This window comes from Delphinus delphis, chromosome 21 (genome assembly GCF_949987515.2).
Source record: "Delphinus delphis chromosome 21, mDelDel1.2, whole genome shotgun sequence".
In the NCBI taxonomy this organism is placed as follows: Eukaryota; Metazoa; Chordata; class Mammalia; order Artiodactyla; family Delphinidae; genus Delphinus; species Delphinus delphis.
In genome coordinates this window covers 26,116,470-26,143,170 of record NC_082703.1, presented here as the reverse complement: position 1 = coordinate 26,143,170, position 26,701 = coordinate 26,116,470, and the positions used below count along the sequence as shown (strand labels likewise).

The window sequence follows — 26,701 nt, the reverse complement described above, 5'->3', positions numbered from 1 at the left end:
GTCATTTAACCGTTAATGTTCTAGAAAAAAAAAAGACATTGCCTATACCACTTTATTGTTTGGGGAATTTTTTTCTTCTTGTAGGTATCTTTCAAGTTACTCAATTTGTAGACAGATCTTTTTCATTTAAGGCATAAAGCCCTTCATAATAAGGAAGTTAAGAAGCAAACATCAGTACTTGTAATTAATTTACTCCATCGGTATTCAACCTCATCCCCAAATGTTTCTGGTGATTTCTCTTCATTAAGAAAATATGTACTATTTTTAGTATGGCAATTTGGAAAATAACATACTTAAAAGTACATAATATACAATTTTAGGCTTAAAATGGTACTGATGCTCAGAAAAATAGGGCTTGGTCTTAGTTTGGATATTCTTTAGCTTAGTTTACTGAATTATTTCATTGGTATCATAGCCAGTATTTTATCTACATCGTTTGCTTGAAAATGAGGAATACATCGGTCATATAAACATGAGCCCAGGGTTTAATTTAAGTATTAAAAATTCTTAATATAAATGGAATTCATTACTATACATTCTATTATGATTTCTTTAAATGTCAGTGTTTTTCACTGTCAAAGAATAAATAAGGAACAAGATCTCGGAAATTATAAAAGGTCTGGTTTCAACACTTCAGGTCAGTTATTACTGGGCCTATTTTGATTTCTTGGAGGTCCAAAGCAATTTCTGATTGCATATTGCTGTAACTTTTTGTTCGAGGTAATAGAAGACCCCAAAATAGTTTTTGTTATAGGACACTTGGGTCTGGAAGAGGTTTGTAATTTTAACACGCATACTATAAAGCAGTTACCAGAATTAAATTTAATTAAAAGTCTAATCACAAGACACTGCAGTAAATTTAGCCACATTAAGAGTTATATGTAAGCATGTGTCTGAGAGACCCAGTGCGTTTCACTGCTGAGCACAGCTGTAATTTATACAATAAAGGGAACAGCATTACAAACATCTTCAGCAAGCAGCATCAAGGCAGTGTTTTTCATAATTGTATGTGTATGTTGTTCCCTGGCTTTCATTGCTTTTCTGCAAGTGTAATTGTCTGGAAAACTCACTTTGAAAGTATTTCTGTTCCTAATTGTTCCCAGGAAATTGCATTTGGAGGTGTAGTTGAGGGGGATTTTATTAGAAAAGCTCATGCAGTATTGAAAACATTAGAGGCCTATCAAAAGTGTATCAAGATTGTCAAAACTGTCCACGTGCAGACTTTTAAAGAAAGTGAAATGTGGGATGTGATCCTGATCTCACCGCATCTGGCCGGATGGGCTGTAGAAAGATCGGGGGAGATGTGGTTTGGAGATCTAGGAATGTTTTAATTTATTTTTGACCAACCTTCAAGATCGCTGTGAGACACAGACTAAGCAGGAGAAGGACGGGCAAATGATTCCACTTCACTGGACATTTGTCTCCAAACATGAGGTCGGCATGTAGTAAATGTGCTGGGAACATGAGTCGGGAGTCTTTTGCTGACAAGACAGACAGGTGTGGGGCCCGGAACCCAAGCACCTCAAACGCCCCTTTCCTGTCAGGGCCACAGCGGGGTATCCCATCTATCTTTGTGGGTAAGGTGAGGAAATAACCGGTCAAGAGAATTCCAGCCATCCAAAGAAAAGAGAGCAGCAGCTCTTCAAAGTCTGCCCAGTATCTGAGGCTGGGCTCTGGCCCTCCTTAGCTGGGGCTGTGGGAGCAGCTGCTGGGTTTAGGGAACCTGACCAGCTGCCTGCAGAGTGAGAGAGAGGGAGAACCCTGCAGGCACCCGCCACGGCGCAAGATCCTCATGCAGGCAATTTCAGTTACCCCGCTTCAGCTAAACAACGCCAGTGCCCCAAAACAGGATTCAGATTTCAGTTGCAGACTTACTGTGAAGAATTGCATGAAGGACAGACTTCTCTTTTAGCCCTTCAGCTCCCAGATCTCTGCATAAACAACAGAGGCACGTCACAGCCAGTTCCTGATCGAGTCACGCGCCTTCCCGAGGGGGATTGCTGCGCTCAGCTCAGCCACAGACAGCAGAGTGTGTCCTCGTGTTGCTTCCTTGTCTCCCAGTGATAAACCCACTTGGCGTTTTACAAACACGGATAATCAAAAAGGGAACTGGCCATTGAAGATGGAAGTGTAGAAAGAATTGAAAAGTGGTAACACTGGAAGTGAAATTCCAATCACACATAAATGGAGCTTAGGAGAAGCAGTTGATGGTGGGGACGTTGGTATGGCTGCTGTTCCAGGGATGGACGCCTCACAGGCACAAGGCAGGCACGCCAATTTCAGGATTATTATCATCCCCCCTGGGCCTCTTTCTACTTCTTTATTCCCTATTTCTGTTAATGCCTGTCTTCCTCAGAATGGCTGGAGGTTTTAATTTTCAGTATTATCTTCTGCTCTTCCTTGTTTCTCCCTCACCAGTCTCCAATATTTTCCCAACTGAACAAAACAAACAAACAGGTATTAATATGTGTCTCACAGCATTCTTTTAGTGAACTACATTAAATTTCTTCATAATAGGCTCTGAGAAAAAATTAGTTGCATGCAAGCCAAACCCTTGTCAGCTCTACCCTTGTTTGTCTTTCTTCTTATCTGTGATTCCCAGTTCCTACTTCCCAGGCTCTTACTGTAATCTTCTCCCAGTGAGCCTTCCAAATCCGTCCTCCACCCTCTCCATCTCTGAGCCTCCCCTTTGCTAATCAGAGAACATAAGCTCCTTAACCAGAACTGTAACACCCTCTCGACTTGGCGTCTGGTCCCCTACAGGTTTACCTCCGACGGCTCATATGCACGTTACATTTCAGCACAGATGAAGCGTGTATGAGTCTCCCATCCCAACCTTGTCATCACAGCTCTCTCGACCTATGCTCCCCCCAGTTTCTCCTTGTTGCCTCACCTCCAGATTCTTCCATCTTTGGGGGCCCAGTTAAAAGGTCAACCCCTCAACAGGAATTTCATTCTTGTTATCTCACCTGAAAATAATCTGTGTTCTTCTCTGGACTCAGTGTTTGCCCTGCAGTTCCTTCCTTCTGAAGTAGGGTCATCACTACATAGCAAGACATCCAGGCAAGCCTCTTAGTGTCACGAGCTCCTCCCTCCTTCCCACACTCCTGTGATCACACATCTCAGTAATTCTACGTGGAGCCCCAGGTCTGCTCTCCCACCAGTACTGCTGCTACTTCCCTAGTCCAGACCAGCATGACTCACTGGGCCTCTTCTCTGACCATCCTGCCAGGGCTGCCTCTCAACCACTGCTCCCACTCTAAGGAACATGTTTTATTTTTTTTCAATTAAAATATTAATTTTATATGGCTGGAAAATAAATGTATATCTAGACATCTTCAAAAGTATAAAAAAGAAAGGCATGCATTATCCCCATACTAGACATCATTGTTGCCATGTTCACATATGTCTTACATGGACCTTTGCATACTCTACAGTGTGGGTGTCTATAATTAATTATTGTCTCTCTTGGTTATTCACATTATTTCTAATTTTCAATATTATACATAATAATATGGCAAATAGTATTGCAAGTAAAGCTTTGCCTCTTTTTATAATTAATACCTTAGAATAAATTCCCAGGAAAATTCTTTCTGGGTCAAATGGTTGAGACATTTTTGTGTGTCTTGATACAAATATTTCTATCAAATAAAGCTGATCATATCATTTACCCCCTTTAAAAAAAGTACGTATTTTGTCTGCTCATTATGTGCAGAATCAATTCAAGTTCATTGTCATGACGTTCAAAGTTATTTATTTTCCCAATTTTTGAAATACTAGAAAAGTGTTGCAGAAAGATAAAAAGCCTGAAAAGTAGTTTGCTATAATCCTAGACACAAAATATAACTACAGTTTAAAATTTGGTATATATTTTTATAATTTCTTATGCAAACACACACACACACACCCATATATATATATAATATACATACATATATATACAGCTTGATTTATCTGTTTATCTACTTGTTTAATTATTTTTGAAAAATAGTATCATGCCTTAATATTATTCTGAAGATTTCCTTCAGTCAGTAAACATGGTCAAAGTTTTATATCCTTACTTGTAATTCCACCTCATTCTGTTTAGTCATGGAAGAAGATTCTATTGCCTGAATGCACCATAATTTATTTAAACTATACCCTATTGGGATATTTGCGTTGTTTTCAGTTTTTCACTATTATCAGCCATGCTACCATCCTCCCAATATATCACCTCGAGGGTACTTTCTACAATGAATTTCTAAAGCTGGACTTGCTGTGTATGCACATTTAAATTTGTATAGTTATTACCAAATTGCTTTTATGAAGAGTAGATATGGCTTCAACAGCATATGAAAAGGTAGGGTCTCCACAATGTCACTGAAACTGGATAAAGTGTTTATAATCTTTGCCAATCTGGTAGGAAAAAAATCTTTGCATCATTTTTTGTTACATTTGTAACTTTTGTATCTTTACATTTTTAGCATATTAATGAATGTATTTGTTCAGTCGCTTTTTGTCTCATCCTCTTTATTGAATTATCCTTCCTATTTCTCTCTGCCTGACAAAGCCCTTCCCAGACACCTTGAGGCAGAATTAAACACACCTGATGCTTTGTTCACATCTCTTAAAGCTTGTGACACTGTGCATTGCAAAGTGTATGTTTTTGTTTTTTTTTTCTTTCATGACTGTGTCTGAAATGACTAACAGTTCCTTCAGGATGATACTTTTTAAAATCAATTTTTAAACTTTCCCTACCTAGTGGTATGGTGTCTGCATATTGACTTTTAATTATTTTTTTTAGAATGAAAAATGGCCATTTCTTTATCTGTTTAAATTTTGTTATATCATTTTTGTTGTTATTGAATTTACAAGGTATTTCCCAAATGGCAAAACTTACAGCATCAGGGTGAATCTTTTTTTGTCTGTGTAAGCTTCTCATTAACATATAACATAGGCACATAAGACTATCCAAATGATAAGTATACAGCTTGTTTATAAAAATACCCCTTGTTACCAGCAGCCAGATCAAGACCCACATTGTGCCCTTTGAGCTCCATTTAAACGATCCATTCTTAAGGATAATCACTATCCTAACTTCAGATAGATAATCGCTATCCTAATTTGAACTTTATAAAAATCGAATTATACAGTGTGATTAGTTTTGTGTCTTGATTTCCTCAACCTTCACTGCCACTGATACAGGTAAATTATTCCATTGCATGAATACACAATGATTTACTTATTTATTCCGAGTGTTGATGGACGTGTGAATTGTTTTTACACAGTTTAAGGTTATTGCAAATGACGTCCTGTTGGATATGCTTTCATGTATTATTTGGTGGATGTGTGCATGTTTTTCTCTCAGGTGTACACCTGTACTCAGCTATGGTAGATACTGTCAAATGATTTCCCGAAGTGGTTAAACCAACACCACTCCCATCACAGTGTAGGTCATTCCCAGGTACCTCACCTTCCCCTGCACTAAGCATTGACTGTCTTTCCTTTTAGCCATCCTAGTGTGTAGTTGTGTTAATTTGCTTTTCCTTGGTGACTGATCAAGGCCATCACTTTTTTATATGTTTATTAGTCTCTTGACTATCCTCTTTTATAAATGTCAGTTGAAGATTTTTGCTCATTTCTTTTTGCACTGGAATGCCTATCTTTTCCTTTTGATTAGTATATAGTTTTTATACATCTGAATGCAATCTTTTGTTGATTATATATTCACCAGCTATATTCTTATACTCAGTGGTCTTTTGGTTTCATAATGATGTCTTTTGGTAAAGACAGGTTTTCAGTTTCAGTGAGTCAAATTCATTTTGGCTCATTTTTCTTTTATGGTTAGTATATTTCTTATTAAGTTATATCAAATATTTTGTGGGGGGGTTTCTTAGTGTTTTTGTGTCCAGTTTAAGAAATCCTGCCCTCCAAAGTTATAAAAAATATTATCTTAAGTTTTTTTTATAGGAGATCTATTTTATCTTCCACATTTATGTTTTCATTTCATCTGGAATTAACTTTTGTGTAAGGTATTAGGACGATGCAAGGAATCTTTTGTCCATAGTGCAGTTCAATTGACCATTTGTTGGAAAGTCAGTCTTTCTCCATTAACTGAAGTGCAGCCTTTGTTATAAACCAGATAATTATAATTATGATTATATAATTATAGGCCTGTTTCTGAACTTCATTACATTGATCTATTTGTCCATCTAGTGCAATACCTTTCTATCTTAATCACTGAATTACTTAATAAGTACTGATATCTGGTACTGTATTCCTCCAGCTTTGTTCTTTTTCATGTAGATTGCCATGGCTATTCTTGACCCTTTGCATTTCCATATGAGTTTTAGAAACACTTGTTACTTTCTACAAGGAAGTTGCTAGGGTTTTAGCTGGAATCACATTATATCAGTAGATCAGCTTAGGGAAACCTGACATCATTTCCAATTCTGAATTTTCTGATCTCTGATATAGTATATTGTCTCATTTATGTAGATCTTATATAATTTGCCTCAATAGTGATAGTTTTCTGTGAGGAGCTCTTGTACATCTTTTGCTAGAATTATCCCTAGCTATAGCACACTTTTTGATGATAATGTAAATAGTATTTTTATTTCACTTTCTAGTTGTGACTGTCTTGTGAAAATAAATTATATTTTTATATTTATCTTGTATAAATAAATTCACTTATTAATTCTGAGTTCTTAGGTTTAAAATTTTTTTCTTTGTGAACAATCATGTTATCTACATTAATAAAAGATTGGTTTCCTTTTTTGTCAAATCTTTTGGCTTTGTCTTGCCTTGTTGCACTGGCTACAGTCACCAGAATAATGATTCGAAATGAATCTCATTGTCCTGGTCCCAATCTCAGAGACTAAACTTTCAATTATTTATTTATTTCAATAAATATATGTGAATTATATTTTAAAAACTCCATAATGGAAAAAATATTAAATTCTACCACCTAAAGATATAAAATTCAAAAACAACTATAGGAAATTATTGGAATTAATAAATGAAATTATTTATGTAAGACAAGTAAAAAACATAGTGTTTTCTACATTTTTTTCACTTAGCAGTACTTTTATGGACTTTTTACATATCAGTATTTACTGAACTTTTAATTCTTTTGTTGTTGGACATTTGTCCTGTTTTCAGTTTATCACCAATTTCAAAATATTTTGATAAATATAAGATGTATATTTCTGTATGTTTGTCTATATTGGTTTCCTTGAGTCAATTTTAGTAATTTCTATTTTCTAGAAAACCATTTTATGCATAGTTTAAAATATATTGCCATAGATTTATATGCATAGTTATCGCTTAGATTCATTTCCTTTTTTCTTTCTTTCTTCACTAGTTTATATTTTTATCAACTACTCCATACACACAGTATAAAAGTAAAATAATTCTGCAGTGATGGTTACAGAAAGCAGTAGTTCTCTACATCCCCTAAATCTCTAGTAGAATTGCTGGATGATGTGAATTTTGCATTTAATAAAAGCCTAATGTGTCTCGAGTAGCATTAGTAAAGGTCAGTGCATGCCTAGACACATTCTAGTAAGCCCAAGGACACCAAGGGTGGAGAAAAGATCCGAGAAACAGCTAAAAAAAGGAAGATATATATTAGCTAGCCTGATAGAAGACTTCTTAACAATACAGACCAAAAGAAAGAGGTATTTGAAGTACTAAAGGAAAATAACTGTCAACCTGGAATCTATATTCAAACAACCTGTCATTCCCTTGTAAGTGTTCCTATTATGCAATTACTGTTAACACACAAAATACTACTATTGGTTTAGGGATATATATTCACCAGACATATGTGATAGTTAAGAGGAACTTTTATCCAGCTAAGAATATAGCTTAATACAAACAAAATAAATAAATTATATGGAGACATTGGAAATTGCACAGCATGCCTCCTTTAACTCTTTATAACTCATAAATCAAACAGGTAACAAATTAGTAAGTTTACAGAGGATTTGAACCATGCAATTACTAAGCTTATTTTAAAAAGACATACAGCCTTCAACTAGAAAGTGCACATTCTGTTCAAGTAAATATGGAACATGTGCAAACATGATCACAAACTAGGAACAAACTAATCAGTGAAAACAATAAAGCAGAGAATCACTTTTATACTCCACACCAAGACCAAAATGGAATAGAAATAGAAATCTGTAGCAAGAAGGAAAACACATGCTCAATTTTGAAAAGAAAAGACACATGATTAACAGCTTACTGTGAAATTTATAGCCTTAAATGCACATATTGGAAAAAGAAGATCGCTTGAAAATCAAGTTAAGCTCCAGCTAATGGAATTTGAAAAATGCTATCAGAGTAAATTCAAAGAAGTATAGTTGAAAAACAACAAATATAGTAAAAGAAATTAATGGAAGAAATAATATAGAGAATTACCAAACCCACAAACTGATTCTTGAAAAGGTATCATTGGTAGAAAAATAACTGACATATTATGATAGAATACAGGAGGCCCAAATAATTGACATTAGAAATGGAATTGAAATATACCCCTACAATAAGGATTACTTTTAGAAAATTTAAGAAAATAATAGATTATATTATACCAATATATAGGAAAAACCTTCCATCCAAAAGAAAAAAATGGAAATGGTCTGATTCATTTAATGAGGCTAAAATAACCTTCATATCACAAGAACAAGTAAAGAACAGGAAATAAAAATTAAGAGCTGAACTCTGTAATTACTCCCATTTTATATATTAAGAAAAATGACCTGTATGATCATCTAAATAGGTATAGAAAAAGTAGTTTAATAGAACTGAATACATGTTCATGATCAACAACATAAAGAGATAAAACGAAAACCTTCCTAGCGTAGTAAGTAGCAGGGGTTTTTTCTTAAAACGATAAAGGGTATGTAACAAAATCCACCCACAAGAATATAATATAATATATAAACAGTAATAAAAGAGATGAAGAATGCATTACAGAAGTGGGCAATCATATGTGATCAGATAATTCAGAGTCCATGGTCCTATTCTCCACCTAAGACCTTTGATGATCTCATGTAGTCCCATGACTTAAGACCATTTATTTCCGAAGACACAGGTTTATTATTTCCTTTCAGAGTTCTCTCTGAAGCTCCAGGTTCGCATGAACAGCTGTCTGCTCAAGTCTCTACTCAGTGTCCGGTAGGCATCTTGAATTTACAGGCCCAAAGCATAATCCCTGGTCTTCCCACCCCACAAACCTTTCCACCTGCACCCTTTCTCACCTCAGCCCGTGACCTCTCCACCTTTCTCATTTCTCAGGCAAAAACCTTCGAGTGACCTTGCATCCTCTCTTAATCATACATGGCTCACCCAGTCCTGTTTTCCCCACCTTCAAACCGTGCCCAGAATCTGACAACCTCTCAATATGTCCCCTGTCCAGCTCCTCTGAGTAACAGCCATCTGATTCTTGATTCTGCCTTGCCCTGTATAGCCTGTTGCCAACACAAGTGCAGAGCAATTATTTTTACATCACAGGTGGGATAACTTCTTTACCAAAAAAACCACATTGGTCTGTCACCCAGGGTGAAAGCCAGAATCTTCAGAACAATCTAGAAAACCCTGTGTGTTGCCCACCAGCCCCCTGCTTCCCCCTCCCCATCCACTACACCCGTTATTTCTCTGGCCTCAGTTTCCTTATCAGGCCCTCTCTCTGCTCTGGTTAAATTGGTGCCTGGATGGTCTCAAATGCTGAAACCATGCCCTCTGTGTCGGGCTTTTGCTGGGCTTCACTCTCCCCTCACACCAAGTATAACAACCCCTCCATCTCCTTCAAGTCTGCTCAAACCTCTGCTCACCAACATGGGTTAACCAACAACCCCATATAATACCTAAATCTCCCCCCATCCTCTGGTCCTGGCATGACCAGTGCTGCTTATTCTGCTCTGCGTTTTTCTTTCCTCAATGGCATTTACCACTTACTAAAATGCAGTCTTCTTTACTTATTTTTTGTGGTTGCTGTTTTTCGCTCATCTCCCCCATTACCAACCATGTAACCTCCATGAAGGCAGGGTTCTTCATTTAGTTCACTGATGTATCCAAAATTCCTAGAAGAGTGCCTGGTACATAGTCGGTGCTCAATAAGTGTTTGTTGAATGGCTGAACTATATTGAAAGCGGGTTGCCTTACACTCACAAAAGGATGTTCAACCTCATGAATATTCAGGGAGATGTAACTTAAACATGATACCATTCCACAACCATCAAATTTTCTCTTTTTACAACTATTTAAGTCTGATGTTACCAGATATTGGTGAAGATGTGACAACACAGAGCCATTTGTACTTTATTGTGAGACTGTAAGAAGTTACAGTCACATGCTAGAACAACTTGGCCATTTCTCTTCTTGAGCCTAGAGGGACCCTAGGCTGAGCACCATTTGTCATAATAAAATGCAGAAACTAACTATCTTTTGTTAGAGGACCAGACAAATGAAGCATTTCCTCATGCTTCTAAAGCGAGTTAACAAAATCTACGTCTTTCAGTTTAGAGGAATTTCACCTTATGCTGAATATAAAAAGCAACTTGAAAATGATACAAGCACATACATGCCAAAATGACATCTAGCATGTAATTACTGTTAAATGCACAAAATAGTACTGTATGTTGTTTGGAGATAGGTATACTACGTGAGCATATGAAAATTATAAAAATATAAATGAGAAGAGACCATCATGATTTCAGAATGTGGGGTGAGAGGAAAAACAAATGCATAAGTGGAGAGGCAGGGGAGTAGGACTGTGTCTATAAAATTTTATTTTTAAAAAAGATCTGAAGCAAATAAGGCAAAATGTTAACATTGGTGGTGGTAGGTATCTAAGTGTCTGCTATATTCTGTACTTCCCTCTATATTAAAAATATTTTAAATCAAACATTTAAAAATATACTACATTTTATATTTATGCAGGGTGAGATAGATATTTTCTTTGAATTTATAATATGCACAAAGTAAATAATTGGGATTTGTGTACCGTTTTTCGTATGTCATTTATTATGATTTTTCTCTCTTACAATTTTGTGCAGTAAGCAGTGAGTGGAAAACAATGAATGAAAGCATTCAGCAAATACAGATTTTTGTTGATATTAAACTGTTTTATCTGTCTGAATTGCCATAAATAGAATTACAGGTCTGCTGCCGTCACTGAAAGAGCTTCCTCTGACACAGAGATTTTAAGTTGCTTTGATATCTGTAAATGTGATAGAAGTATGTTAAAATGTTATGAAGAAAGGAGTTTATACTACACATTTCTGCCTTTGTGTTGGTATTTCAAATAATGTATTTTTTCCGAAAATAAAATGTACAGAAACAAACACAACATAAGCTGAGATCATTCGGATACAGGTACACAATATCCTCCTGCTGTAAACATCATCTCTGCCAGCGTTTCTGTCCTGGCATGGATGCTACCACCTAGTGGGGCATTTCAGGAACAACACTGATACCACACGCATTAAAATCCGACGTCTGTTAGCTTAAAACAAAGCTGTATCAGACCCGTCTTTGATTTGTGTGCCCGAGAAAGCTTTGAATTGTAAAAAGAGCTGACAGTCTCAAAAGGCCTGGTTTCATCCTTAAACACACAGCTCAGCATAGAGCTCCGTGGTCTCACCGTATCCATCACAGACAGAAGTAGGTGCTTCTGTTTTCTGATGTGCACGAGTGAGTCCACTTCTGTGAGGCTCCAGGCTCATCCATAACTGTCAGACAAGGAAAGGCACATTGGGGTGGGGTTTGGTGTGGGTGAAACGGGCTGGTGTGTACCCGAGTTTTGTGCTGGGGTGTCCTCACTGGGCGGGAGGGGCCTTTCAGTCACCGTACCAGCTGTGCTCTCCTTGCAGCCTCCACTTCATCGTGTTTGACACGGAGCTGGCCCATGACATCCTGAAGGTGTGGGACGGGCCAGTGGACAGCGCCATCCTGCTGAAGGAGTGGAGCGGCTCAGCACTGCCCGAGGACATTCACAGCACCTTCAATTCGCTCACTCTGCAGTTCGACAGCGACTTCTTCATCAGCAAGTCCGGCTTCTCCATCCAGTTCTCAAGTAGGTGCACGGCCCCCTTCTTCGTGATCTGGACTCTGGGAGACAGATCCGCATCTGTGTCTTAAGGTTCCCCGGACAAGGGTGTACCTTTTGTTGAGCAAAATACACAATTTTTAAAACACCTATCAAGAGAACGGTTTGTCTTGGGAAATTCTGTTCATTCTCAGATGGGGATAGACAGTGGCTCTCCTTAGTTATGGGGGAAAAACAACTTACTTTAAAGGTTTGAGTTAATCAGTAAATATTTAAACTTGGGCCCAGGACAGATGTGGGTCTCTACCGGGAGGTCAAGTTTATCTTTGGTGCCCCCCGCCACACCCAGCACCAGCGCCAGGCTCCCTCACTCTCTGGTTGGTGCCAGGAAGTCTTGATGTCTCCAGGCTGCTTCAGTTTTCTGCTTTCAACTTCCCTGAATAGAAGGGCCCTGCATTTTTTCCCTCCTTAGGGCTGATGTTTCAAATAGCTTATGTAGGATAGTAATCTCTGCAGGATTTAGTGGGCACCACGTTTGCACTTTGAAGCTGTTACCTCTTGACGATGGTTCCCACCTTCACTGTGTAGCCCATTTTTAAGGAACGTTTTCCTGAGAAGGAAGGGGTGGAGATATTTTGTGGCAGTTCCGTCTTTGCGAACCCTTCAAATTGCACCGTGTAGAGGTGTCATATAATGTGGTAGCACCCAGGGTCAGCCGTCATCGTAAAACTAGCGGAATTTGCACATAAACATATTCTGGCTCAGTTTATCTCTGGGCAGGTCACTGGTGAGCCATATTTAGGATTTACATGAGTAAATGGACTTAGGTCAATTTGATGCTTTAAAAGGTTGGTAATAAAATTAAGGTTAAAGTCTGCACAGTTTCTTACCTCTGGTTCGCTGTGCTTTGAGGCAGTAGTTTGTGAATATGTGTTCATGCAATAGAATCTCTACGTGGTAAAATTTTCACTGGTTTATGGCAAAAATATCAAGGTAAGTTTGCTTCTGCTATCCTGCCTTGGGAAAAAATGTTTTTTATTCCAAGGTTATATCATTTTTGCTCTTTTTTGTGAGATAAATATGGCCTCCATCTTTAGAAATTGTGGTAAGAGTAGGTGAAAGATGTGTGATGTAATGTCCTTGTTTAGCAAAATGAAAAAGTTGGTACCATTTTGAGGTTATGTTTGTTTTCCTTTCCTACCCATTCTATACTCTCCTGGCCTTGATTTCTTTTTCTTTTTCTTTTTTTTAATAGAATTTATTCTTTAGAGCAGTTTTAGGTTCACAGCAAATCACATGCATTTAAGGTTCCTCCATGTCTTTTCACAGCTTGGTAGCTCATTTCTTTTTAGTGCTGAGTAGTATTCTGTTGTCTGGATGTATCACTGTTTATTTATCCATCACCTACTGAAGGACATCTTGGTTGCTTCCAACTTTTGGCAATTATGAATAAAGCTGCTATAAACATTTGCATGTAGGTTTTTGTGTGGACATAAGTTTTTAATTTCTTTGCGTAAATACCAAAGAGTGTGATTGCTATATTATATGGTAAGAGTATGTTGTTTTGTTCCTGGCCTTTTAAAATCTTCCCTTTTTAAAAATTCATGTGGAACCAAGAAACCACTTATTTTTCTATATTTCTCATGACTTTCTCTTTGAAAAGACATCTTCCTAGTTTGGGTTAAAGATAAAGGAGAATCCTTTATTATAGTTATTTGAGAGCATAGACATTTATGTTCTATGTTTATAATTATACAAATAATATACTTAACTGACATATTGATGCTTAGGAGGTGATAAACATGAACACGTCCATTAAAGTTCCTACAGAAATGAAACTTGCTTAATTTTTTTAACTTGGTTTTCCAAGTGTTCTAGTTTGAACCATACAGAATTGTCATTTTTGCAGATAAAAAATGGGTGAATGTTAGCATTTTCATATGGTTTAACACAGCATTTAGTATGCACTTTGGGAAATACCATTTGAAAATAAAATGTTGACTCTGAGGCTTTTGTATGAATGGGTTTCTGCATGGTCTTTAAAACTCTATGGGAAGGAAAAAACAAGATATAAAAACTTTGCTTGCATAATTTAGAAAAACTTGGCCTGAATTGTGATGCTGAAAATTTGGGTTTCTATCTTGATCTCCAGAGATTAAACTGACCTATCTCTTTCTTTATTGCTTTATTTGTGAATTGAAGATATTGCACCAAATTCTAAGCACCTTTCCACTTGCATCATGTATTTTCCCTTTGCCTTTTTAGATCTACTCTCCACCATTTCTCAATCTACTCTGATCCTAGTGGTGGACATGTGTGGACTATGTTCTGTGCCCTCTGCCTGGGTTCCTCCAGTGGGGGGCTCGGGCAGGAGATGAGAAGTGCAGGGAGGAGAGCAGTGTCAGAGTGTGATACCTCCCTATCAAATTCCCTCAACCAAAGCTCACTATTTTTCTCAAGAAGCCGTATCCATACATGTCCCTTTCCAGGTTTCTGTAACCAACTCCCAGTGACCACACTTCTACCTGGGCTTCTCCAAACCCAACATTTGTAAAGAAACCCTCTCAAATGATCTATGGGAAGTGTGTCATATGTTTTGTGTTGGATCCTAAATGATACAGTTCCCAAAGGAACATCGTCAAGCCCGTGAAACTGACATTCCTATGTCCCAGGAACCCCCTTCAGCAATGGCAAGCTGGGATATCTGGTCAACCTCCCTACACCCATGACCAATGTGCCACTCTCCACTCCTGCAATTCTGAGCCATCCGTTCCCCACTGGAGAATCCAGCCATGAAACTAGATCAGGCTAGAGTCTTTCTAAACCAAAGGCTTGAATCTCCTTGAAACATGCAAAAGAGCCTATCCCTCCAGCTCAAGAAGCCTTGCTGCTCTTCTGTAGGTGGAAGGCAGGAAAAGCCCATTTATTTGTCTTTATGATCCTGGGACTTAAAAAAAAGAGGTACTTTATGTGTAAGTTAGATTGCGCTGCCATTCCTAAGACAAGCTAATGTTAGAATTTGAAGTATTAGCACTTATCTATGACTTCAAAATAAAATAAAAAATAATGAAACTTCAGTATTTTCCTCAAATAATTGATACTTTGAGTATGACCTTTGTTGCAAAGCAAAAATGACATGTATTCAATAGTATTAAATTAGTTTTCTTGGTAAACCATTTTAACTTGATAGTATGCCAATACTACGTGAACTTCGCATTGTAGGTGTAAGTTAGTTATTGGAGGAAGAGCCCTTATTTGAACATTCATTTTCTTAGAGACACTTGAATGATCAGACTTTTCTCAATAAAGTTAAAGTTTAAGGATTTAACATCAATGTCACCCTCCCTCTCAGTCACATAATCCATACCTCGTTGTGGCTTTTTAATTTTGACAATTTCTCTATTATTAGAACACCTTCTTTAACTGCCTTCCATCTCCCCATCCCCTCCTGGTCCTCCTTCTTCCAGTGGCCACTCCATTATAGTCTTTTTTCTGGTTCTCATCTTTCCTTCCCCAAGCTGTAAAGGTTGGATTTCACTAGGGCCCATCCTCATGTCTCTTTCTCTCCATCAGTACTGACTCCTCAGGTTCCATCGGTCAGCCTCCCAAGACCTCTCCCCTGAGTACCCGAGGTCTCCCTCCAACTTGATGTGGGGATAGAAAGCAGAGGACATACCATGTGAAACGTGACCACATTTCCAATCCTCTCCTTTCTCAAACCTGGTTTCCTTCAAGCTTTCCCATCTCGGTGAATGTCAGCTGCATTCTGAGTCGCCCCTTTATCTTCCACCCCACATATAATCCAGCATCAGATTCAGTAGGGTCCATATTCAAAATCCCACATCTCTCCACCTGTACCCCTACCACCTTGATCTGGGTCCTTCCACACTGGACTGAGCTTCCATGGCTCACAGACTGGCTTCGTCTCCCCGCTCTTGTCCATTTACGATCTTACCTGACCAGAGGAACCAGGATGGGTCTTAATGAGGCACCTTGCTCTGGTCAGAACTCTCCACTGGCTTCCCATCTCAGCCAGAGAGAGTTCTGATTCTCCCCATTGCCAAAATAAAGGCTATAAAAGCCTGTATGCAAACTTATGCAAAACTCTACATTTTCAGTTTTCATCCTTAATTACTGCCCTCCACCCTGTCAACCACCCTGTAACATACACACCAGCAAGAGGCGTGTATATATTTGTATGCACGTATTTGGTATATGTTCATTTACACACTGCTCTTGGCTTTTTCCTCTTTGCTTGCTTAATGAATCCACATGTGGACACACCATCTTTTAAGACCCCTTTAGCAGAATTAATGACATTGTTTGGGCACTTACAGTGCCCAAATTCAGTGCTCATATTTCTGAGACAGTGTTTATCCCATCATGTGTGAGCATCCTACTTGCAGTCTACGGGACTAAGTTCCTGGAGGGCAGAATGTCTAGAACATGACATACAGTCAGTGGCTAAAAATTGTTTTCTAATCAAATATGCTTGAAAACTTTCCAACGATACGAATCTTGAAAACATTAGGATGATTTTGATTGTGTGACAAACAATATGTCATGCACCAAAAAGGATGTTTCATTACTGATTTCAGCTTCATTCAAAAATGTTAATAGAAAAGGCTTTAATAATAAAGATTCTTTCAGTTCTGAGTTAGTTTCTGTCCAGTGTTAATGGTCTTTATATGACATTTATTATCAGAAGTAGTGGACAGTATAGACTGTGTTTTCACTGGTAAAAAAACGCATTAGACAGATTTAATAACATGTATGCATCTTTGTTGACCTTTTAAGTTTTATAATTCTTTATACATTTATTTATCCTTCCTTAATGTTTTGATACCAGTTGGAAACAAAGCAGACTATTTTCATTTTATAAAGATTAATACCCATGTTTTAATTTAAATGAACATAGTTTAATCTATTATTTGATAAATTTCCTTATTTTATTAAAAAAAGATCATTTTTTTCCCTGCTTTATAATAATCTTGGGAGAAGAGCAACTGCTTACTGGGGTGTGGGGATATTGATTCTTTGCCTCAGTGCTATGTGCAGGCTTAATGGCCACTGAGGGAGCAGCTGCACACCACACCCTTCCTTATGTGTGTGTTTACCTTCCCTTTGCTGTAAGACATTTTCTCCACTAGAAAAATGAACTGTTGGTGCTCACAGGATATTCACACCCCATTCAAGGTCCATTGTCCTGCCAGCTGCACACAGCATGTAAAACATGAGAATAAGAACTGACTAGTGCAATTATGTTAATTGTAATCAGCCTAACACTTTTCATTAAAGTTTAATTACTATTTAATCATGCATAAAATGTAAGAAAATGGAGTTCGGCTCACAAAACTGACCTTTACTCTAGGGGTTAAATAAACTTCAGCTGAGCCTCTAGTGGTCCGAACTCTCAGCTCTCCCACTCTAGGGAGAACGGCTCCAGGGCGACCTTGCACCCTCAGATTCCATGAGATGGACTTCCCTGTAAATAATGGTCCTAACTTAGCGGCTACATAACATCCCTTCCTAATTTACTTTATTGAAGGATAATTTAATAGGTACATTTTCATTAAAAAAAATCATTTGTTGTTCAAAACAAGAGAGACCCTTGGGGCTGCCAGTTGCTGAGCAGAGTGGGATTGTTTATAGGAGAGAACCGGCCATAGAGCCCGGGCGCCTGTACCAAGTTTCTGCGCAGAGACAGGACACAGCAGGTGCAGCTAGACTGCTCACCCCCTGCTCTCTTGGGACTCCCCTTGTGGGGCTGGTGGAAAACTGATTGTATGTTCTTATCATTGGCCACTCACACCCAGAGAGGCCAAAGAGTTTTATCCACCTTTGATTACTCGCACCCAGCTCATAAAAGGGGTAGAACTGGTGTGTGTTGAATTATTGAGACTAAGATGCTAGCTTATTTAGAATTTAGTTTAAATTCTAAATCCTGGATTCCACAGAGTGTTGGGGTATTAGCTGTGGTTGGCTTTGTCTAATACTAACAAGATTGATAACAAGAGGAACAGAGAAAAACAGGACACATAATGGCATCTTCCCTATTCTTGGGGACGTACCTTTTTTCCCTCCAGTTTTATTGAAATATAACTGACTTATTGCATATGTGGAATCTAAGAAACAAAGCAAACTAGTGAATATAAAAAAAAGAAACAGGAACAGACTCACCAGTAGAGAGAACAAACTAGTGGTTACCAGTGGGGAGAGGGAAGTGGGGAAGGGCAAGATAGGGTAGGGGGTTAAGAGGTACAAACAATTATATATAACATAGATAAGCCACAAAGATATGTACAACACAGGGAAATAAAGCCATTGTTTTGTAACAACGTTAAATGGAGTATAATCTATAAAAATATTGAATCACTGTGTTGTACACCTGAAACTAACATATTCAGTAATACCGTAAATCAACTATACCTCAATTTTAAAAAATAATAAAATAATTGATACAGAGAAATGTGTAAGTTTAAGGTGTACAGCATGTTGATTTGATACATTTAGAGACTAAAAAGTGATCACCACTGTAGTTCATACCACATCACATCACATAATTACCACTGCTTTTTGGTGGTGAGAACACTGAAGAGCTCCTGTCGTAGCAACTTTCAGGTATATAATGCAGTGTCCTTAACTGTAGTCACCATGCTGTGCGTGACTTATTTATCTTGTTACTGGAGGTTTGTGACCAACATCTCCCCATTCACCCCCACCCCCCAGCCCCCGATAACCACCATTCTACTCGCTGATTCTATGAATTCAGCTTTTGCAGATTCCACATATGTGCTATCATACAGTATTTGTCTTTCTCTTCCTGACATCCCATATAGCATAATGCCCTTGAGGTCCATCCGTGTTGTAGCAAATGGCAGGATTTCCTTCTTTTTCATGGGTGAATAACAGTCCAGTGTGTGTGTGTGTGTGTGTGTGTGTGTGTGTGTGTGTGTGTGTGTGTACATATACTGCATCTTCTTTATCCATTCATCTGTAGATAGACACTTAGGTTGTTTCCATATCTTGGCTATTGTGAATAGTGCTGCAGTGGACATGGGGGTGCGGGTATCTCTTTGAGATCCTGTTTTCATTCCCTTTGATCTTATGTGCAGAAGTGGGATTGCTGGATCATATGGTAGCTCTATTTTTAATTTTTTGAGGAACCTCCCCGCTGTGTTCCACAGTGGCTACACCAATTAGCATTCCCGCCAACAGTGCACAAAGGGTTCCCTTTCCTTGAGGATGTATCTAATACTTACTGTGAAAGAGATCTCAACCCTTTTCTATAAAACTACTAGTGGGAGTATCATCCGTACCTACCTTTCTGCTAATCTAAATCTTACTCCTACTGAAAGCTCATAAATCATTCCTCAGGCAGCAGTGATTTCTGTGGGGAGTCCCAGCACGGCCCCCCGCCCCCAGGACCGCGGATGTAACTGTCAATCAGCACGGTGCAGTAGGCAGAGTTATGCTACCTCGCTTGAATGCGAAGGGAATGCTTCTAAATTTTACAGACTGAATCATCATAATGTCTTTAAAAGCATGTCATTCAGAAATAAGCTGAGTCAGTGAGGAGAACATAGAAAATTTGAATCACTGTGACAAATATTGAGATAAGCATCTGACCACACCCTGCCCAGGTCACCCTTGTCCTCATAATTTGTGTGAACACATTGGTGTAATAATGAGGAATTAATGAACTAACCACTCATTCATTCATTCGTGTATTACTTTATTTATTCACCAACCAATATTGAACCGCTTCCCGCTGTGCTCCTGATCAGTGCTGGCGTTGGGGATCCAGTGCTAATGAGGCAGACGTTGCCCGGTCTTCATAAAAGTTATGGGGAAACATATGCCATTCACCTAGAATCTCCTTGTCTCTGTCCGCCTCCTCTGGACGGCCCACCTGGTGAGGACCCTGGTCTGCTTCCCTGCAGCTCCGGGATGTGTCCTCCACCTTCCCTGGGGTGACGCCCACCTCTGAGGTCTTCAGCTCCTGCTTGATGCCCTGCAGTCTCCACTCCACTCCACCAGCCACTCTTGGGAGGGTGCACTGCATCCTGCTTCACCTTCAGTCGGCAAAGCTGAACTGGAACGTGCTGCTCCGTTCCCACAGCTGATCTTTCCATCTCCACTTCCCCGCCTGTGTCGGTTCTTAGTGCTTTACTGGGGCGTCTAGGCTGTCGCTGTTCTCCCTTCTATTGGTTCCTCCTAAATTCCCGATACTTCTTTTCTGTCTTCAGCCATTTTATCCTTAAATCAAGTCTCCTACCACGTGCTAAGCTCCCTGACCCATGTGCTTCCTGCATCGCGTCTGCCCAGCATCCTCTGGTGAGGAGACGCGTAAACCAAGAGCTTCTTCCCAGTGACTGTGGGACCCCCACCCTCACGTGGCTGAGCTACAGGCACTTATTTTGCCAGGGAACTCTGGGTCCCATTCACCTCATTTTCAAACCTTCACCCCTTTGCTCGTCTCCTCTTCGGGGCAGTGGATGATCTGGAGTCTTCATTCACAAAGATAAACCTGTCAGAAGGATTTCCTTCCACTTCCTCCAGGAGACATCATTCTGTTTCTTCACTCCTGTTAGCTTGGGATAGTCACGCCTTCTCCCAAGCAAGGCTGGTCCTATCATGGATATGCCCCCAGCTGCTGGGACCTTGCCCAGTGTGTCCTCGTCTTCTTTCATTTTCATCCTTTCCTCTGACTCCTCACTCCTTGTACACAGACGCTCAAATCACAATTTAAGATAAATACATACAACAACCCTTTGCCACTTTTGAGCATCCTGTTTTTCTCCTTCATCTAGAACATGTTTTGGGCTTGCTGTGTGCGTTTCCTCACCTCCAAATCATCCTGCAGCCCCCTGGTTTGTTTCTGCCCCCATCACCTCGGTTTCACTGCTCTTGTCACGGTCAAAAATAAGCCATGAGTCTCAACACACACCTTTTCGTGGTTCTGGTCAGTGGCCTCCTGCAGAAGTTCAGTGCATCTGACACTTTCCACCTTGTTGAAATATTATTTTCCCTGGATTTTCACAACTGTCCCTCCGATCCTTCCTGCCTTGCCAGTCCCTCTGTTGTCTCCTGCAGTCTCACCTTCCTCTTCCTGGTTTCCTTGGGACCTGGTCTTAAGTCATCTGATCTCTCTATTCACTGTCTCTCTGAGCAATGTTCTTTCTTCCCTGGGTGTGGACAAAGATCCAGAAGGTCATCACTTCAAAACTCTCTATTCGGAGCTCACACCTGTCTTGTGAAGCTCTAAGGGGCCAAATACATAAATTCGTTTGGACATCTTGCAGACATGTCAAAATTGGCATGTCCGGGTCTATCCCGTCACCACATCCGATCCAATCCAGGCCCAGCCTCCAGCAAGACCTCGTGTGGCTATTCTTATCTTGCATTTCCCCTTCATCACACAAGCCCACATCTGCTGGGTCTCACCCACACCAGACTCTGTCTAAAGGGCTGCTCCGAGGAGGGCGATTGTATTGAACCTGTGTTTGAGAAAAGCCATGTTGGCCAAGAGCAAATCTAATCAAGCTAAGCCCCCCACTTAAAAAGTCCTTCTCCAGTGTCTGACTGGAGAATAAAATCCTGTTACATGACCCCGACTGATTGACGTGGGGCTCCCGTGTATCTGCCCATCCTCACCCACTCCTTCCACCTGGCTTCTAAGGATTCTTTTCTCCTGTTTTCAGACCTTGACTTGCAAAGTGCCTTCTGTCCAGGACTCTGTCCCCCGGTTCACTGCCTGCTATTCCTGTCCATTTCCCGAGTGGCAGTTAAACACCACTCCTTGTAGGAGGATTCTCTGATCCCAAAGAATAAATAAGAACCCATTTTATATCATTTTTACACTTCCCCCTGTATAATGTTCACCACTAGTTATTTTTATAACTTTTTGGCTGTTACTGAATATCCTGGTATTCAGAAGTCAGATATTTTACACTAGTTACTGCATTTATCTCTGCCTCACTTTTGACACTTAAAAGTATTTTGTCTTTTGTTTTCTTGTTTCTTGTGTATGTGTCTATATTTTCTGCTTATTTCTTTTTTTTTGGTTACTGGTTCTAGTGAGACTGAATTTCCTAAATTATTGATTTTTTTAATATTTCTGCTCTAATATTCAGTCTTTAGGATGGTTCCAATTACAAGAGCAACCACCCAGTAGATGTGTGTTGAATTGAATTTTAAAAGTGACTTAAAACTTGTCTTTGGACTTCCCTGGTGGCGCAGTGGTTAAGAATCCACGTGCCAATGCAGGGGACACGGGTTTGAGCCCTGGTCCGGGAAGATCCCACATGCCGCGGAGCAGCTGGGCCCGTGAACCATGGCAGCTGAGCCTGCGCGTCCGGAGCCTGTGCTCCGCAACGGGAGAGGCCACTGCAGTGAGAGGCCCGCATACCGCCAAAAAAAAAAAAAAAAAAATCTCCACAACTACTGAGCCTGTGCTCTAGAGCCGGCGAGCCACAGCTACTGAGCCCTCACACCACAACTACTGAAGCCCGTGTGCCTAGAGTCCATGCTCCACAACAAGAGAAGCTGCCGCAATGAGAAGCCCACGCACCACAACGAAGAGTAGCCCTCGCTTGCCTTAACTAGAGAAACCCTGAGTGCAGCAACGAGGACCCAACACAACCAAAAATAAATAAATAAATTTAAAAAAAAGAACTTGTCCTCCCCAGATAACTCACGTTCTCATTAAGGTGATTAAAAAAGAAATTTGAGGTGCATATTTGAGTAATATGCTTGGAAGCATTTAGCAGTATTAAAGAGAATATAAACTGTCCAGATTTAGCAATCCTATCAGAGTGGAAGTGGAAAAAATACATATATATAATATATAATATTATATATATAATATACAACATATGTATATAATATATATTATATATTGTATTATATATAAATATATATTATATTTTTATGTATATAATTTTAAGCATTATAAGACTCACTTAAACTATAGTAAACTGCATAATCCTATAACAGAAAACTCTCAAAAGTATACGCACATATGCACACACATGTAATATTATATAATTTTTAGAACAGGCATCACAGAGGCACTGTCTTTCTACCCATGAAAGATAACATGGCTTGGGGCTAAGCCCCATCTTAACAGCTCTGTAAACAGGCATGTGCACAATTTTCATGGACTTAGGTTAAATTAGGGCACCATACCCTTTTTGCCACCCACAGTTTTGATGAGGACTGCTCTCAAAAGTAAGGAACACAAAAGCACTTTGATTTATCAATTTTCCCCAATATAAGGGACTGCTATTATTTATTCTCAGTTCTAGAGATATATTGACTCCAGGGAAGTATTATGTGATAAATGACACAGTCTGCAGCTCTCAAATTAGATTTCCCCAACTCTTTGGCCTCCTGTTTCACACTACTCAATTCAAACTGACAAAAGTAAGATTCTCCTGACACTTGCTTGGCAGGAAGGCGTGCAGATAGTGCAGCTTTGATTTAGAGGCAGGAAAAGATAGTAAACAGGTTAACTATCACTTGACCACACTAACGTTATGATACCAGATACTTGCATGGCTGCAACCACCTGAGGTTTCTGTAACATGTTGAAATTGTTAATCGTGCACTTATTATCAGTAAAGAATAGGTGGATTTGCAGAATGTTCAGTGAAAAATGTGATAGTCATCTTTTTCTCCCCTCAAGTCTGTCTTGTGTCAGTACACAGAGTTTTATCTTTCGTACTTATTAAAAGCTGAGAATCAGTTTAACAGTGATGACTAATGTGATAGATGTTTAGAAAAGGATCTGTGGAGGGTGAGGTTTTCCTTTGATTGTGACTTTAGATATAAAGAAACTAAAATCTCTTTGAATAACTGAATGAAGGATTCTTCACTGTTATGAGGATGCAAAACATAGGATTTTATGATGCATTCAAAGTGTAAATATCTGTGTTACTAAATAGATAAAAAGTGTTTTTAAAATAACTCTAAAGTCTAAAGTATTTTTAGATCTTCAGACACTTAGTTTCCCATAGATTCTATGTTTGGCATGATGAAAATAGAAGTGCTAATTAGTATTTTTTCTCTGAGTATTTGCAACGCCTTTATAAAGGAGGAAGTTAGCTTAGTTCCCAGTGCAGTCTTTGGAACTTAACTGACACAAGTGACTGAAGTACTGTTGTGAACACTAGTAATCTGTTATATTTTTATGTCTTTTAAAATTTTCCAAGTGCATTCTCTTACATGGTCTAACTTTTACAACTATGTGGTATGCAGATATCAAAAATATAGTTTTATAACTAGCAAAGAAATATTAGAACATTTATTTACAAGAAATAGAAAAATTATTTGACTTACAGAAATTGCCTAAATTGGACATGTATTATATACCACTAATGTTCTCTTTCCAATAATTGATTATGAGGATCTTTGAAATCATTTAAAAAGTTAATTTAAAACAATTTAAACAAGTTAATTTAAAAACTCCAATGTTATACAGATAGAGGACTCAGATCTTACTATAAGCAGCAGAAAAAGTATAAGGACGATTATTACAACAAAATAAGTGACTCCTGAATTTGAAAATGAAAATGTATAGGATGAGGGCATTTATTGTCTAGTTTAATAGCCGCAATATAAATAGCTCTTGAATTATTATATTTTGATTTAATTAGCATGAAATATGGGACTCAACTTGTTTTGCTTTAATGGAATTCACATTCCCTATTGTGCAGAATCAAAGTGATTGATTTATTTCTGTTGCATATTGAAGTTCTTTTTAAATTGTAGAACTCAATTTACACTTACGTTTGATAGTCTACTGTCATGACATATTTTCATAGCTATTAAGTGTTTATTCAGTACAAAGACCATGAAAGCAAATATTCCACTTTTGAAACATTGTTACAGAGGATGCTTGAGTAACAGATCATAAAGGGTATTTAATATTTTCGTATACTAACATCACTCTCTCTGTCTGCACAAGTGTTTTAATGCCTGTGGTCCCGCTGACAAACTAAAATCTTTCACGCCTTCCGAGGTTTCAGCGTTCCTGTCTGAGGAACCTTGGCCTCTAATTTGTTCCCTCTGGCCCGCAGTAAGAGCATTAATGAAGCCTCTTGGTAGTTAATTGTGTTCATGAGAAAGGACTTCTTGTTTGATTTAGTATTTTTTTATTCCGAAAGAAAGAGTCATTTTCCCCAGGAATGAGTGACAATATATAGTGTGCATCTTCAGATTTGCCAGCATATATCCATAATTTCACAATCCTGAAGCCCATGTTACTTTCTGTCATGAAGGAACATGCAGAAATAACACGATTCCTGTGTTGAATCCTGATATTGTTTCATTCCTTTGAATTTTGAAATTAAACACGTCTATACACATACATTCATATAATAAAAATAATTTTCAATCTAAAATGATTTGTATTCATTGTATGCAATTCAAGTGAATACTGCAACTCAGACATATATTTGTGCATATATATATAAACCTTTATAATTAAACTTTTTCTTTAGAAGTACTTGTAAATTCACATGCCCTTGTGAGAAATAAAACAGAGAGATCCTGTGAACCCTTAGGAAGTCCCCCCCCAGGGGTAACATCTTGCAAAACTAGAGCACAGATCACAGCCAGAATATCGACAATGATCAGTCAATATGCAGAACATCCATCACCAGAAGGGTCCCTCAGGTTGTCCTTTTATAGCCACACCCACTTCCCTCCTGCCGCCACCCCATCCTTAACCCTGGCAACCTCTAATCTGTTCTCTATTTACATGACTTTGCCATTCCAACAATGTTATATGAGAGGAATCCTGTAAGGTGTAGTCTCCCTTTTTTCACTCAGAGTAGTTCTGTGGCGATTCACTGGGGCTGTTCTGTGTCCCCTCAGTTTATTCCTTTGTGTTGCGGAGCAGTATTCCATAGACCGGATATACCAGCTTGTTTAGTCATTCACCCACTGAAGGACATCTAGGTTATTTCTAGTTTGGGACCATTATGAATAAAGCTGCCATAAACATTCATGTACAAGTTTTTGTGTGAACATAAGTTTTCATTTATTTGGATAAATGCCCAGAAGTATAATTTCTGGGTTCAATGGCAATTGAATGTTTAGATTTTAATGGCCAAATAATTTTCCAGAGTGGCTGTACCATCTTACATTAACACCAACAATGCCTAAGTGATTCCTTTTCTCTGCATCCTCACCATCATTTGATGTTGTCTATATATGTGATATTATTAGCTGCACTAATAGGTATGTAGTGATATCTCTTTGCATTTCCCTAATGGCTAATGATTTTGAACATCTTTTCACGTACTTATTTGCCATCTGTACATTCTCTTCAGTGACATGCTTTTTCATGCCTTTTGCCTGTTTTCTGGTTGGGTATTTTCATGTTTTTATTTTATTTTATTTTTTTGCATCTTCAGCATTCTCAATATATTTTAGATACTAGTCCTTTGTCAGATATGTGGCTTTTAAACTTTTTCTCTTGGTCTTTAGCTTGTCTATTCATCCTATTAACAAAGTTTTTCTTGGAGAAAATTTTTTTAATTTTGATGAAGTTTATTAATTTTTGCTTTTTATAGAACATGCTCATGTTGTCATGTCCTTGCCTAGCCTTAAATCCCAAAGATTTTCTCCTAAAAGTTTTTCTAAAAGTTTTATAGTTTTACC

The 26,701-nt window shown here is 38.6% G+C and overlaps 1 protein-coding gene across 1 annotated transcript in view; it reads left to right on the top strand.

Annotated features, from left to right (window-relative positions):
• Nucleotides 1–26,701, top strand: part of CSMD1 (CUB and Sushi multiple domains 1) — a 1,741,289-nt gene that overhangs the window by 1,490,376 nt on the left and 224,212 nt on the right. The window contains exon 26 of the mRNA XM_060001344.1: nucleotides 11,856–12,058. Coding sequence (XP_059857327.1) covers nucleotides 11,856–12,058 — 203 coding nt within the window. The remainder of the gene's footprint in view (nucleotides 1–11,855; nucleotides 12,059–26,701) is intronic.